Source organism: Lissotriton helveticus, chromosome 3_1 (assembly GCF_964261635.1).
Source record: "Lissotriton helveticus chromosome 3_1, aLisHel1.1, whole genome shotgun sequence".
Classification (NCBI taxonomy): Eukaryota; Metazoa; Chordata; class Amphibia; order Caudata; family Salamandridae; genus Lissotriton; species Lissotriton helveticus.
This window is the reverse complement of record NC_136061.1, coordinates 1,848,798,037-1,848,812,309: the sequence shown is the minus strand read 5'-3', so window position 1 is coordinate 1,848,812,309 and position 14,273 is coordinate 1,848,798,037. Positions and strand designations below refer to the sequence as shown.

The 14,273-nt window shown below is 42.0% G+C and overlaps 1 protein-coding gene across 2 annotated transcripts in view; it reads right to left on the bottom strand.

Annotated features, from left to right (window-relative positions):
• Positions 1–14,273, bottom strand: part of CHID1 (chitinase domain containing 1) — a 1,625,859-nt gene that overhangs the window by 1,312,312 nt on the left and 299,274 nt on the right. For both annotated transcript variants that reach the window (XM_078684035.1, XM_078684036.1), the window contains one exon: positions 1,709–1,753. In XM_078684035.1, coding sequence (XP_078540161.1) covers positions 1,709–1,753 — 45 coding nt within the window. The remainder of the gene's footprint in view (positions 1–1,708; positions 1,754–14,273) is intronic.

Below are 14,273 nucleotides of genomic sequence, written 5' to 3'. Positions count from 1 at the left end.
AAATTACATGAATGACAAACCTTGGAGTGATTCACTGTACTTAAACACCCCCTGGAAACTGCATCCCAAACATAGGAAGATAAGTGAAAAGCCGATCAATCTGTAATGCAAGCCTAGACAATACTGCAGCTTTTAGAATGGTATTGCATTCTGTATGACAAGTGCAGGCATCCTGTTCCCCAGAGAATGAGTCTTTCATTCTATGTAACAAGCATAGAAAGGACTGCAGCCCCTAAAATTAGTTAGATTATAAGCATAGAGAGCCAAGACGCCCTTAAAATGAGCCACGCGTTCTTCATGATAAGTATAACTTATCCTGCAGTTTCATGGCTTGACCTTGCATTTTAAATCGAAAGCTCTGGGAGGAAGCATTGCCTTCATGAGAACTGATCATGTACTATTTACGACAAGCATAGGAGAGCCTAACATTCCTGAACATTTGCACAGTACTTAACCCTAGGCTGCCTTGCATCCCTGAGAACTGGCTAAATGACAAGTATAGTAGACTGGAGAAGATGTTTTGCCGCTAAAGTTAAAATTACATTTTGACGTCCATTTCCTGCAACTTAGTCTCTTCTGCTTGCCGAAGAAATAAAGCAATATCTCCTTGGAGCACTTAAGGCAACCCCCTAATATTGCTTGCTTGCTCTAACTCTCCCGAAGTACAGGGGACCTAACAGCCCAAGGAAAGGCAATGCACGCTGGACAGAATACATGGAAGTGACCATACTCAACAGTACGAAGGGCAACTCCAGGGTAGTTAGGCCTGATTTACAGATATTGCCGCAAGCCAATCAGATTTTAGAACACGGACTGATCTGTGGCCCCATCTGCATTCTGCAACATAACTGGTGTACTGATCAGTCACATCACAAACTGGCATGAAGTCACAAAAACTCCTGTTTTCATAATATTTATGAGGCAGGAATTCCATAGGGACTCACTGCGGATTGTTGCAAATGCCTCAGCCTCCTGCGAGTCGCAATCGTGGCAAGTCCTACAGTTGGTCATTTGTACAATGTGGCTTGCTCTTTTGAAGTCTATAAGCATCTGATTTTGCAAACTGCAGGCTTTGCAATCACAAAAAGGCTTAGAGCAGCAGACCCTCAACGCCTAATGGAAAAGACACATTCTGAGAATGACAACTAGTGAGTTGTAGGCAAGAGGAGATTTCATTCGACTAAGGAGATCAGACTGTCTTTTGTCAAAACTGCAGGTGTTTATTCTTATGAAACAGTACCTGGGGAACTTTTTTTGAATTATGAAACTGAGGCTATAAAGGTTTGATGAGACCAGTTTAAACTTTGTGTTTATATTTTGTATAGTACATTTTATTTCTTTTTTTTTAAACTGCAGTATTTCTCTGTCCAGATGTCAATTGTTAGCCTATGTTTGTTCCTATTTTATGTGTAACTGCTATACTATGTAAATTTAATGAAGATGTTCTTCTTGCAATAACAATAAAAAAGTTTAAAAAAAAAAAAAAGAAACAGTGAAAAAGACTTTCCACACAACTCTGCAAAAGTAAGGAGCAGACCAACAACTTTACATAGAAGCAATCGCAAAGCAAGCTCCACGCCAAGCGGTGCATGAGCAAAAAAAGAATTAAAGGTAGTTTTAAGTGACGCCATCTTATTTCGGATACCCTTCTAGAGGAAACCCACGAATGAAAGCAAGGATGAAGCCAACAAAGTGCAAAGTGACTCACCTATTTGAGTGTTTTGGGAATTTTTCTTGACATCCTTTATCCATCCTGCCAAAAGAGAGAAAGAGAAGTTACAGTGAAAGGAATGTTCTAGTTAGGATTGCAGCCCCATATCCTCATCAACTGTCACAGGTCTGAGGCAGATCTAATCAACGCCCCCAGCATGGAAGACTTACAGTCCAAGAATTAAGTCAAAGGCACACACAGACACGAGAATCTGAATTCCACATTTTTAGTTCATGTATTTTGTTGAACCCAAAAGAGCAATTCCTTTTGCTTCTGCGATAACTCTCTAGACCCATGAGAATCCTCCTAAACCCTAAGGCTGCTGCCACGTTTCTGCACATGATATCAAGTAGGGGCCCATCACATGGCTTAAAGTAAAAAAATTAATATATATATATATAAATAAAATATAAAAAACACGCTATGAGTTGGCCACCTTTGACCGCATCATGGGGCTTTTTTCCTATAAGCCATGTTGCACAGTTTTGGGAAGAGGACGTGGTGGGAAAGGGGCAAAACAGAAGGGACAGTTGGTGGAAGATGGAGGGGCTGGTAAAAAAGAAGGGACAGTAGAAGGAGGGTGGGTGGTGGTTGAAACACAACAGACAGAAGGGGAAAAGTGGGTGCCCCATGGTAGAGGAAATCAATTTGTTTTTATTGAAAGTTAAGAAATTGTTTATTGTAGGACAATATTGGATATCAACCACATACCACTGTGATTTTTGTTTTTGTTTATGGGAAATCCTTGTATTTAACGTGCATATTAGGACACAATAAGTTTAACTGTTTTCTAAAATAAAAAAAAAGGACTCATAACAGTAGGTTCACTGCAGTCAAGCACAGAGGCCGTGGTTGAACCCAGCGCGCCCAGCCCGACTGGCAATGGATCTTGGGTGAGGAGTTAAGAATTCAGAGGAGCCACTGTGGAAGTGCTCTTTTGTTTTCCCTATAACCAGGACTGCAAGTAAGTCACTTCTAAGTTAACTTTTCCTTTAGGATGGCTTAATAATGCAAATATCTGTGTTTCACAACGGCTAGTAGGATGAGGGGATCGGATAGGGGAAACACAACGGGCAGCGTGATGAGGTAGAGGGAGTGCAGACACATGCACTCTACATAGTGCATTGTGCAAAAGTTTAAAAAAAAAAAAGTAGCCAAAGGAGGCAGCAGCCAGTGAAAGGCCACTGTTCGCAGATAGGAAGCTGTACTTGGTCCATGATCCATGACAGGGACAAACCGAGAAGCTCCAGGAGTATGCAGAGGTCAGGACGAGGCTCTGGCCCATAAGAGGCAAGGAAACTAGAGTGACATAGGAGAAAACCAATGGTAAATAAGAGGCGCGCTCTAAGCGCGTTTGAAGCATTTTTTTGCTTACAAGAGATTTTGCAAGCGCTGTGAAGGCAACCTAATAATAAAGTTCGCCAGTTGGGTAAGAAAAGTATTAATGTTCTTATGCAACTTTCGTACCATGTGAGAATAAAACACAAGTAAATTAGCCAGTTCTGTCACATTAGATGGGCTTTTTTACGGAAAGAATACTATAGCACAAATTAACATCTAGCATAAGATCAAACTCTATCAATCTCATTTGACATGGTCACTATTTGAAACTTTGCAGCTAGAGGACAATGCTTCACTACATAGTGCCTGTTCCTTTTTATTCAATGTGTTTGCCTAAAAATAATCTCACTTCTTCGTGTGTCCTGTTCAACAATTTGGCAAAAACACTACTCTATTGACGCTATGGAATACCGATTGTTTATCTGTGCACGCCCATTTGACTTCCAATCATGCAGTTTATTTCTTTAGTACCACAATTAAGATGTGTCTGCATCATTTCTACAACCTTTCAGCCCAGTAATCTGGACTACTTTACATATCCTAAAATACTTGAAGACGGTGCTATCGAAATATAATGCCAGAAGGGTTCGATCTTAGAAATAGCAAACAAGAAGCAGGCAGATTAGTGTGCAGTGGGAATTTTTGCCAAGTGTGATTCTAAAAAGCTTGTTTCAAGCTACATAGATTAAAAAAAAAAAAGCCTAAAAAGCTTTTCTGTTGACGGTGTGCAAAACGTCTGTGTAGTGAAAATATCAAAGGAAAACTTCTGAAAGAGTCCAATGAAGGTGGGAGGGGCCAACTGCTTGCTTGGTGTTCTAGTGCATTATGCTATTTGAATTTAAGGTTCACAGATCCAAACTAGGAAGTCAACTGCGACTTCAGTCAATCTCAATGATCACCCTGTGACAATTAGTTTCATCTAAATCCAGAGGCCAATTCAGAATGATCAATGGGAGTGTCATGCAGACTGGCTAAAACTCCAGTGTACCAAACATGGCGGCTTGTGACCAAAGACATGTGTCTGAACGTCGGGGCAGTCTGTCTGGCTTTGTGGTTTAGGTAAGCCATGGATGGTGGGGTCCATAACACATGATGTGTGACAACGTCTGTGCCCTGCCGCAGGGATCACTGCAGGGTTTTCCTGTCTCTGGATGCAGAAGCAAAGCATGGGCACTGCAGATCTGCAAGGTAATCTGCATCTGCTAATAAGACCTGAAAAAGCTGTGCCGAAAACCTACACGTGTCTAGTCACCTACCGAATATCACTTATTTCAAGACACCACAAATTCCTACTCAGTTTTCTCTCAATGAGGGAGACAAGTTCCAGTATAGTTGGAAAATGTATATACAAAAAACAGACTACAGGCTTGATATTTTTCATCTAAATAAAAAAATAATGCATTATTCTATGATGGTATAATTTAAAGCCCTGCTGATATCTTATTACAACGACAGTTTCATTCACACGCAGGGTAACGTATTTCAATTGCGAAAGATCCAACGACTGTGTCAAACTTTACAGTACTCCTCGGATAATTTTTGATGTGTTACAGTTCAAACAATCCCTCATAAAATGTAAAAAATAAAGCTTTGTGAACAAAATAAGGCAAAAATATTTAAGGTTGTACATTCAGATTAGGCAGCGCACAGCTGCGAGAGTAATTTGTTTCTCCACACCAGTATAGCTCATTCAGACAGTTATAGAAGACTTAGGTCTTTCATATAGCAGGGAAGAGGTGGACGCTCTCCTAGGAGATGCCACTTTGTTTGCTGACCCTTCGACATCCCAGACCATCTCCCAAACAACGGAGTGGGACAAATTGGGAGAACTGAAAAGAAGCCGTATTAGAGCAATCCTACATGGGACAATGCTTAAACAGTATCTATTGAAGAATACGGCACCTAAGGGACTTTTGGTGACCAACGCTCCCAGAATCTTCCTGGATGATGCACTATTCAGGAAGGAATGGGCTCAAATAGCCTGGCACTGTACGCGGGACTGGGCTATTCTAATAATAAAAACTGCGTTACGGTTATCAGAGGCGATTCAAATAGAGATTCAGATCACAGAAGCCCATTTTAAAGCCACTCTTACGGGTTATAAAAAGAGGCTGGATGATTTAAATAAAGAGCTGAATGACTACAAAGAAAATCTGGCACAGTCTAAAGGGCAGAAGTTACAGAAAGATTTTTAAAAAATGGTCCTATGAGAAGGTTTATCCTTACTCCATTCCAAGTTATGTTCCATCAACCAAAACAGGTTACCAATCTGACAATTCTGATGATTCTCAATCTAGTGGTTCTAGCACAGGCAGTACCAGTAAAAAGAACAGAGGGAGAGGCAGAGGTCGTGGCGGATACAATCTCAATTGGCAACCGTATCAACAGAATGAACCATCCTTTCAAAACCCGTATCCCCACCAATCACCTTTCCCCCCAATGTTAGGCTGGAATCAACCTTATGGCCATTTACAGCCACCCTTTTTCCAGCCCCCAATGTTCCAACCTCCTTTTTTAGGGAGGGGCCGGGGCAACAGGGGAAAGAGAAAGGAACCAACCAGGTCCATTGGGACCAGGACGAAGTGGTTGGCGACAACACGAGGAGCAAGACCGCAGACCAGAGACCGGGTCCAAGCAACCAGAGAGTCTAGTTATCAACCTGACTGATGTCACTCTAACAGAGGATGAGACCAGAATACTGGAAAAGGGATTGGGTTTTGTTCCCACTCCGGGTTTCGATCTATTCAAACTACGGTGCGAACTGACTGATTTCTTTCGAAAACTAAGATTAAAGAGTTTTTTTGAAAGACAAGTGACAGAATCGACACAGAATATCCAGGGGGATACCAACTTTAGATCAAAATCTACTTTTACCCCCCCACCACACAGTATTCCTCCAGAAGTACTGGCTTTTGAACAGGCTGTGATCAAAGAAGTTGAATCTATTAAGACCCCCAGCCCGTTTAAAAATCTAACAGCAGGTGAATTTAAAGCCATACAGTCACTACAGAAAAAATCTAATATCGTGATCAAGAGTGCGGACAAGGGGGGAGGCATAGTTATTCAGCATAAAAATGCTTATGATCAAGAATGTAGGCGATTGTTGAGCAATGAAACCAACTACATCCTACTAAGAGAGGACCCCTCAGAAAGTCTAAGAATTGAAATAACAGAACTGGTGATGTCAACAGAACAGAAAGGATGGGTCACGAAACAGGAGGCTGATTTTTTGACATTTTCAGAGGGGAAAATACCCTATTTTTACACTCTTCCTAAAACACACAAAGGGGTTTTACCGCCACCAGGGCGACCAATTGTGTCGGGACTGGGATCTTTACTTGAACCTTTGTCCAAATACTGTGATTTCTTCTTGAGACCAATTGTAGAAGCTACCAGTACTTACATTAAGGACACCAAAAGCCTCCTTGCTTTATTGGAAACCGTAACCCTACCAGATGGTCAATGTCTCTTGGCAACATTAGACATTGAAAGCCTCTATACGTGTATTCCGCAAGATGCGACCATTGAAGTAATCACCAACATCTTAGATACTTGCACATGGGATTATCAGACATCGAAGTCCTTTGTGGTTGATTGTGCTTCTTTAGCCCTTAAAAGAAACTTTTTCCAGTATGTAGACCAGCTATATCTACAAGCCACAGGTACCTCGATGGGCAGTACATTTGCCCCGAGTGTGGCCGGCTTGTATGTCTTCAATTTTGAAGAAAAACATGTTTTACCACCTGAGAATCCGTTTGCAGATAACATCCTTCTATGGCAAAGGTACATAGATGATGTGCTGCTGGTTTGGAAAGGGAGTAAAGAAACACTCAGTTCTTTCTTTGACTGGATCAATGACCGGGATCCACATCTCAAATTCACTTATGAATTTCATGAATCTACAGTAGTGTTCCTAGATGTGACTATTTTCCGAGTTGGCATGAGGCTAAAAACAAAAACTTACCACAAACCAACCAGCAAAAATAATCTCCTACATTATACCAGCTTTCATCCGCAGCCACTAAGGGAGAATTTACCCTTTGGACAGTACCTCCGTATTCGGAGGAACTGCAGTGCAGTGGAAGATTATAAAGAACAAGCAAAGGACCTGACTGTGAAATTGCACAATCGAGGCTACCCAGAACACCTTCTAACAAGGAGTTACAAAAGGGCAAGAAATCAAAACAGAGACTCCTTGCTAGAAGAAAACCCTATCAATGAGAATAGGGAGGTTCCCCTTACGTGCGTCACTACATTTAATTCAGCCTCTAATGTAGTGAGTCGCTGTATCAATAAACATTGGAGAATCCTCACCTCTAGTAATTGTAACTGGGACAAACCACTCTTTTCCTATAAGAGAGCGAAGAGCCTGAAAGACTCTTTAATCCACACAAGCCCCCGTAAAACGCAGGAATCCGCTCAAAGTGTTTTGAATGCATGGGGTCTACCACCTGTAGTGGGACACTATCCTTGTGGTAGTTGCAGCGTGTGTCCATTTACAACTAGTTCCAAAACTTTACAACTAGAACCCAACAAGATCTGGGAACAGAGATGCCACACAAATTGTAACACGACCAACGTTGTCTATCTAATAACCTGCCCCTGTGGTCTGAAGTATGTAGGAATGACCAAAAGGATGGTCAAACTGCGCATATGCGAGCACAGGAGTAGCTTCAGATGTGGCAAAAGCAACACGAAGATGACCGCACACTTTAGAGAATACCAACATTCTCCTAGTGATATCCACTGGACAGTGATTGAACACGTGCAGAATGGGAATGAACAAAAATTGTTTGAGCAGGAGCAAAGATGGATATACCGTTTGATGTCCCATGAAAGGGGACTCAATGATGATATCCCCTGGGGTAGCGTAATGAGATGAGACCCACTAAATAACTGTATAAGCCTTATGAGAATATGTATATCTACCAACTGGAGATTCTGATTGGTTTTAAACCCTAATTTTGGCTTTGGTTTTGGAGTAAAATCTTTCTTTAAGCAAGCATGCATCAATTTATCCAGGTGTAGATTTAATGACTTCGATAAGACATTTCGGGGCTTGAAAGTATCTGTTCACATATATTTGTTCAAAAACAAGGTCAGCATTCTAGCCTTTTCCGTATAGCCCTTACCGGAAGACGGGGTTTATTACTGAACTACGTTACCTGAATAAAGGGACTTCCGTTTATCTTCCACCATTCGGGCTCATATGGGTATTGACGTCCTACAGGATTTCAAAGATTCACACTATTTGTCCTATAAGGTCGTTATAAATGAGATTACGAATTTGGATAATCGGCAGAATTAGCACTTGCAATATTGCCGGATTTGCGATAGAAGTTGATCCTGTTCCGGACATGTGACCCGTGACGCTGTCACGTACACGCAAGGCGGTCCTCAAAGACGACCACGGCGCCATTGCGATGTTCATCCGGACACCAGTGAAATCAACACTAGGTTCCAGGCGGCGAGTCGTCCGTTTGAAAGTAAGAGCATTTTCTTTCCTGCGTTTATATCGGGGTGAACATCGATAGTCCTCTGTGTTGAAACTACTACACTAACTACACGGAGGGCAGATGTTAAATAACTCGCGCCTTATGTGTTTGTCTCTTATAGTTAAAACGTGGCGTGAAGAATTTGCAGAACTGCGTGTCCATGTGGCACGTTGTTTTTTCAAACGAAGTAAGTGTCAATAACATGTTTCCCCTCCGTTTCCCTAGTTTAAAACTGTTCTGAGTGATTTGTTCCGTAAGACCCTTGGATAAGAGGTCAGAGGACAATAATTTTTATGAGCTAACGAAAGGTGTTTTTGAGATGACAGTTTAAATGCTTGAATATTTGCGCCTTTGATTAGAAGGGCGATTTAAACAGCAGAACTTCTGCCTAGTCATTATGATCAGTGATAATCCTAACAAGCGACAGATAGCATAACTTGGTAACTGCTGATATATAATGGTCAAATAACGGATATAGCTACATTTATACAATTGTTTATTTACAGATTGTTTCCGGGCTATTTGCTGGAAGAATGACTGCGGGTAAAACCGTGAGTTTTCTTGAAGGAGAGTATCAAGAATTTTGATTTTCTCAGTGTTCCTCACGGTGTGGGCACACCTTAGTGTGTGTGGACCCCCGGAGGATTTTTTATTTTTTATTTTTGGTCCTGAAGAAAGCTGAGCTGACACAGCATATACAGCAGAAACATGTTGACCTCTCACACAAAGTCACCATGGTTATAATATTAAGCCATTAAGTGATTTTTGACACTTTTTTTATTGTGAACAACTGCCCTTTTAATAAAGTCTGTTGGGGGTACAGTTGGGATCTTTTAACTCACCACTCACTGATCACATATCACACAACCTTTTCACCAGCTCCGCTGCAATTGCAGGCGTTGAAGCACACAGGAGGGATATTTCCCCTCCTGTGACGAACCCTATGATGAAGCATGTCACCACTAGGGTGAGTGAGGGTTCTTTTACAAGATAGTTTCTTTTCTTAGTTCCATTTCCGTCTAGTGTTTTTTTGATCATTAGTTTTTCTGACCAAAGGTTCAGTCCATTCACTGTGTGTTTGTTCACTTAGTTAACCTTGTCTGATAGAATTTTACAATATAAGGCTCTCTTTCGTTGATAGTATAAAAATATTTAAACAAAATTACAAATCCGTTGACTAGGGAAATAGGGTGGTGGAGGGGAAACACCCTTCACGAGTGAATTATATGTTGTGAATTTTCAAGTGCGTCACATCACTTCAGCAAATGTTGTTGCCCAAAAGAAAAAATATGAGGCAACTGGCAGGATTGAAAAAGATTACTTTAAATTCAAAACAGGGCTTGGACAGTGAGGATCCGAAAGCATAGCACGTGGAGGAGATTCCCTGGAGGCAGTTTTTTTCGGGAGAGGAATGTTGGCTGTTCTCATGGACCACATAATATCTATTCAATTGTTTTACAGCATAGGCTTAAACTCCATGAGTATTATTGGACCTCTTTAGAAGTATTAATGTATTAATGCAGGAAAGGAGTGTGATGCAGTGTGTGGTGTCATTTCACCTTCAGAAATATGGCAAGACTCAGAGAAGAGGCTCAGCTTCATGGTTTAAAAAAATGAAAGCCTAGTGTTCAATATTATGATATAGATGGACTTCTAAATTTCAGTTCACATATTTTAAATGGGCCACTTTAAGCCTACATCGTCCTGTAGCTGTTGTTTGAGAAGACAATCAACCATCAACTCACAGAACACCTGGAATGCAACAACCCGCTGGACCCCTCTCAATCTGAATTCCGAGCCAAACACAGCACAGAGACAGCCCTGATCACAGCCACCGATTACATCAGTGCCTTCCTGGACCGCGGCAAAACGGCAGCCCTCATCCTCCTGGAATTGTCAGCCACCTTCAACACCATCTCCTATCACGTCTTGACCAACAGACCCCACCACATTGGTATCAAGGGAGATGCCCTCAAATGGATTGCCTCAAACTTCACCGGAAGAACCCTGAGAATCAGTCTCCCACTGTTCACCTTGGGACCCAAGATCATCTGCAGTGTTCTCCAAGGATCATCCCTCAGACCACCCTCTTCAACACGTACATGACCTCACCAGCCTGCACTGTCAGATCACACGGAATCAACATCATCTCCTACACGGACAACCCCCAGCTCGTCATCTCGCAGTTTGAAGACCCCTCCACCACCAGAGCTAACTTCCACAGATGTATGATGAATGTCGCAGACTGGATGAAGGACAACTTTCTTAAGTTTAAGATGAATAAGACAGCTGTCTCCATCTTTGGGAAAAACACCTCTCCATTGAATGATGCATGGTGACCTACTGAATTCTGCCCATTCCCCGTCCTAACAGACCACGCCTGCAGCCTCAGCAGCATCCTGGACAGCCAGCCCTCCATTAAGAAACCGGTAAACTCAGCCTCATTATCCTGCTTCCACACCCTATGCATGCTCCGTAAGATCCTCAGGTGGCACCCAGAAAAATACCAGAAGGATCACCATGCAGGACCTCATTACCTTGTCACCATAAGACTGGGCTAAGGGAATGTACTCTAAGTAGGAATCACAGCATGCCTCCTGAAGAGACTACAGACAATGCACAGCACAGCGGCTAGACTCATCCTCAAGCTCTACAGAAGATCCCACACCCCACCTCAAGACGCTACACTGGTTCCCGATCCAGAAATATGCCAGTTCAAGATGTTGACAAATGTCTGACTTTCAACCAACCAATCAGACACCTATGATCTGCCTCCATCTTCCTCACATACATCCCCCGGTTCCGAAGATGCAACAGCTCACAGTTGGCAGCCAAAGCTTGGAACAACCTTCCCCTTCACCTCAGGACCACCCCATTGAGCCAGCAATTCAGGAAGGGATTCAAAACCTCGCTGTTCGAATAAGCAGGTCACCGATGCAAACAGCAACTCCAGCGCCTTGAGACACTAACTGGTGATTTGCTGCACTTCACATAATCCTTGATTGACTGATTTGTTGTGTCTCCTTTTTGATTCTAGCAAAATGTTTTTGATGAGACCCTTTAGACATTACACAGTTGACACATCACTTAAAATTCTTCTCAGGTACAAAATGGATGAAGAAAAGTGACAACGCTTCCATTCCAGTAGTCAAATCTATAAAATAAAACAGCATTCAGAAACGAGAAATATTAGTTTGTTATGTATGTAGTTAAAGGTTTCCAATTGCTATTAAATCTGTGTCAATTATGTTTTTTGATGCAAATCATATTCTTAGATCAATAACAACCTAAAATGTTTTAGTGCCCTCAGCAAACAGTATGGTGTGGTTTGTAGACACGTTGTAATGGTAGTTAGTAAGGCAATTATCAGGCAAAGACATCAAACATTAGCACAGGTCACATTTGTTCAAACGCTGCACAAAATAGCAATTTAATGTTGCAACAGTTTAAATGCATACCAGAGATGTCATTAATACTCTTGAAAACAAATGTACAATTGTGTCAAAACGATGGGCCGTTAGCCCGAGTATGCACAGAGTCGGTTTTAATATCTCTGTTTTGAGCTTTAGCCTTAGTCCACAATGCACCATCTATAAACATTCTAAGGGGGTGCTGCATACAACGACTCTATGGAAACAAAATCTGAGTAATGTACCTAAGGGACTGTACAAAGTATTCTAATGTTATGTAAGAGACCAAATTGTACTCCCATTTAGAAATTTGAGCCTATATCTTCCTTTTCCAGAGAGAATAACTCCTCATAGTACATATTAATATTTTGTCAAAGAAAAGATATGGACTCCATCGTCTTCTGAGATAGATACAGTACTATTCGCGTAATACACAGGAGAAGAGAATAATTGTTAACACTTGAGAAAAAAATTTAGAATCCAAAAGTGGATGGAACCTCTAGGAACCTAATAAAGCCACTAAAACAAACCACATCGCCAAATGTGCAGGGCCAGAATGGCGGTAGCGGGCACCGGGCAATCCCCGGTGCCCCGCACAGGTGGGGGGCCGGTTTGGGGCCCCATGGGGGGCGTTTTTGCAGCATAACCAGCCGAGCACTTTGCCAGGGCCGGTTTTGGTTCCCAGTCCGGCCCTGCAAATGTGGAAATATAAGTTTGCACCCTTAGCTGTGAAACATGATTGTTGATAATATCTGGGAGCACTGAATTGTTTCAGATTGGTGCCATGTAGAGAAAGAACATTTATACATTTATTTGCAGAAGTTCCCCAAACATGTAAGTGAGAAAAATAGATTCATTTTTTATTTTTTTATTTTGCTTTTTGGTGGGGAAATCATTTAATCAGCAGATAGGTATTCATAAGTCCACAATTACACAGACACATAAAAAGAGAGGATACTCAAGACATATACCCAAATAAAAGGCTTCATAATTATCAGATTATGCTCAGTACGGAAGGAGTCGAATTAAAAGGTGCCCCAGGTCGCAACTTTCTGGTGTTCTGTTATGTTATAGTATTTGTATAGCGCATGGCTGCTCCAGCATTGGGGCGTCGCAGTTCTGAAATTGAACGCAAAGTGAGGAGACCGAGAGAAAACTAACAGTGGGAAAAAGCCAGGTCTTCACCAGCCTTCTGAAGATCAGGTGATCAGGGTTGCTACGGATGTAGAGAGGGAGGGAGTTCCATATGGCGGGAGCCAACGACTTAAAAGCTCGACCACCCGCTCTGGCCCTCCGTATCCGAGGGATTCTGGCCAAAGGCAGATCTGCTGAGCGCAGTCCTCGTGGGGGTACATAGTAGGAGCAAAAATGACTCGAGATTCCTGGGGCGATGCCTGAGAGGATCTTATGAGTGATACACAGCGTTTTGAATCGTACTCTCTGTTCAAGGGTGTTGTAAATAAAAGTAATCCATTCATGTAGGTTTTTCAGGTATCTTTATTCAGGTAAGATGTTACATAAGAGAGCCCCACCAGGAGCAGCCTCACTTCTGCTCAGTGCATCGCCAACTGACTCTCACACACATGAACATTCCATTCACCAACATTCTCTCACACAGGCTGAGCAGCAGTATACCACATCTCCTTCCTTTAAGGGAATACAAAAACCCTCAGAACAGTATCAGAACAAATGCAAGAAATAAATAACTTAACATAGTTCTGAAAAGGAGCATGAAAAATTAAAGGTGGAGAATTCATGCAGAAAGAATAAAATAGATAGAAAGAGACACAGGAATACACCATCTCCCTTCTTATCACAACACAACCCACACTCTTACCAAAGACTACCAACAAACCAAAGTACCAAAATCATGCAAACTGGCCAGGCAAGCATGAAGAAAGTACAAGGGTGCCAACAACAAACGTGCCAAGAGTACCATCCAGTAAAGAAAAAAAACGTACGTACACGTGGAGGATATCCACACAGAACTTAATAGCATCGCAACACCAAAATTACTGCAAAACTTCCCCCAACAACAAATTGTGGTGTGTTGTGTGAAATGGACTCCACACGGAACCAAAAACACTCCCAATCCAAACCTTGACATGAGAGAAATGTATTGAAAACGGAATAAACAGAAGATATGCACTTCCCCCAACAACAAGTTGGGGTGTGATGTGTGGAAGGGACTCCACATGGAACAAAACACTCCCGAAACAAACCTTGAAGTGCAAGGGAAAGCACTCCCAACGTAAACCTTGACATGGGAGGGAAAAACACAACACTACCGAAGCAAACCTTAATGTGCAAGGGAAG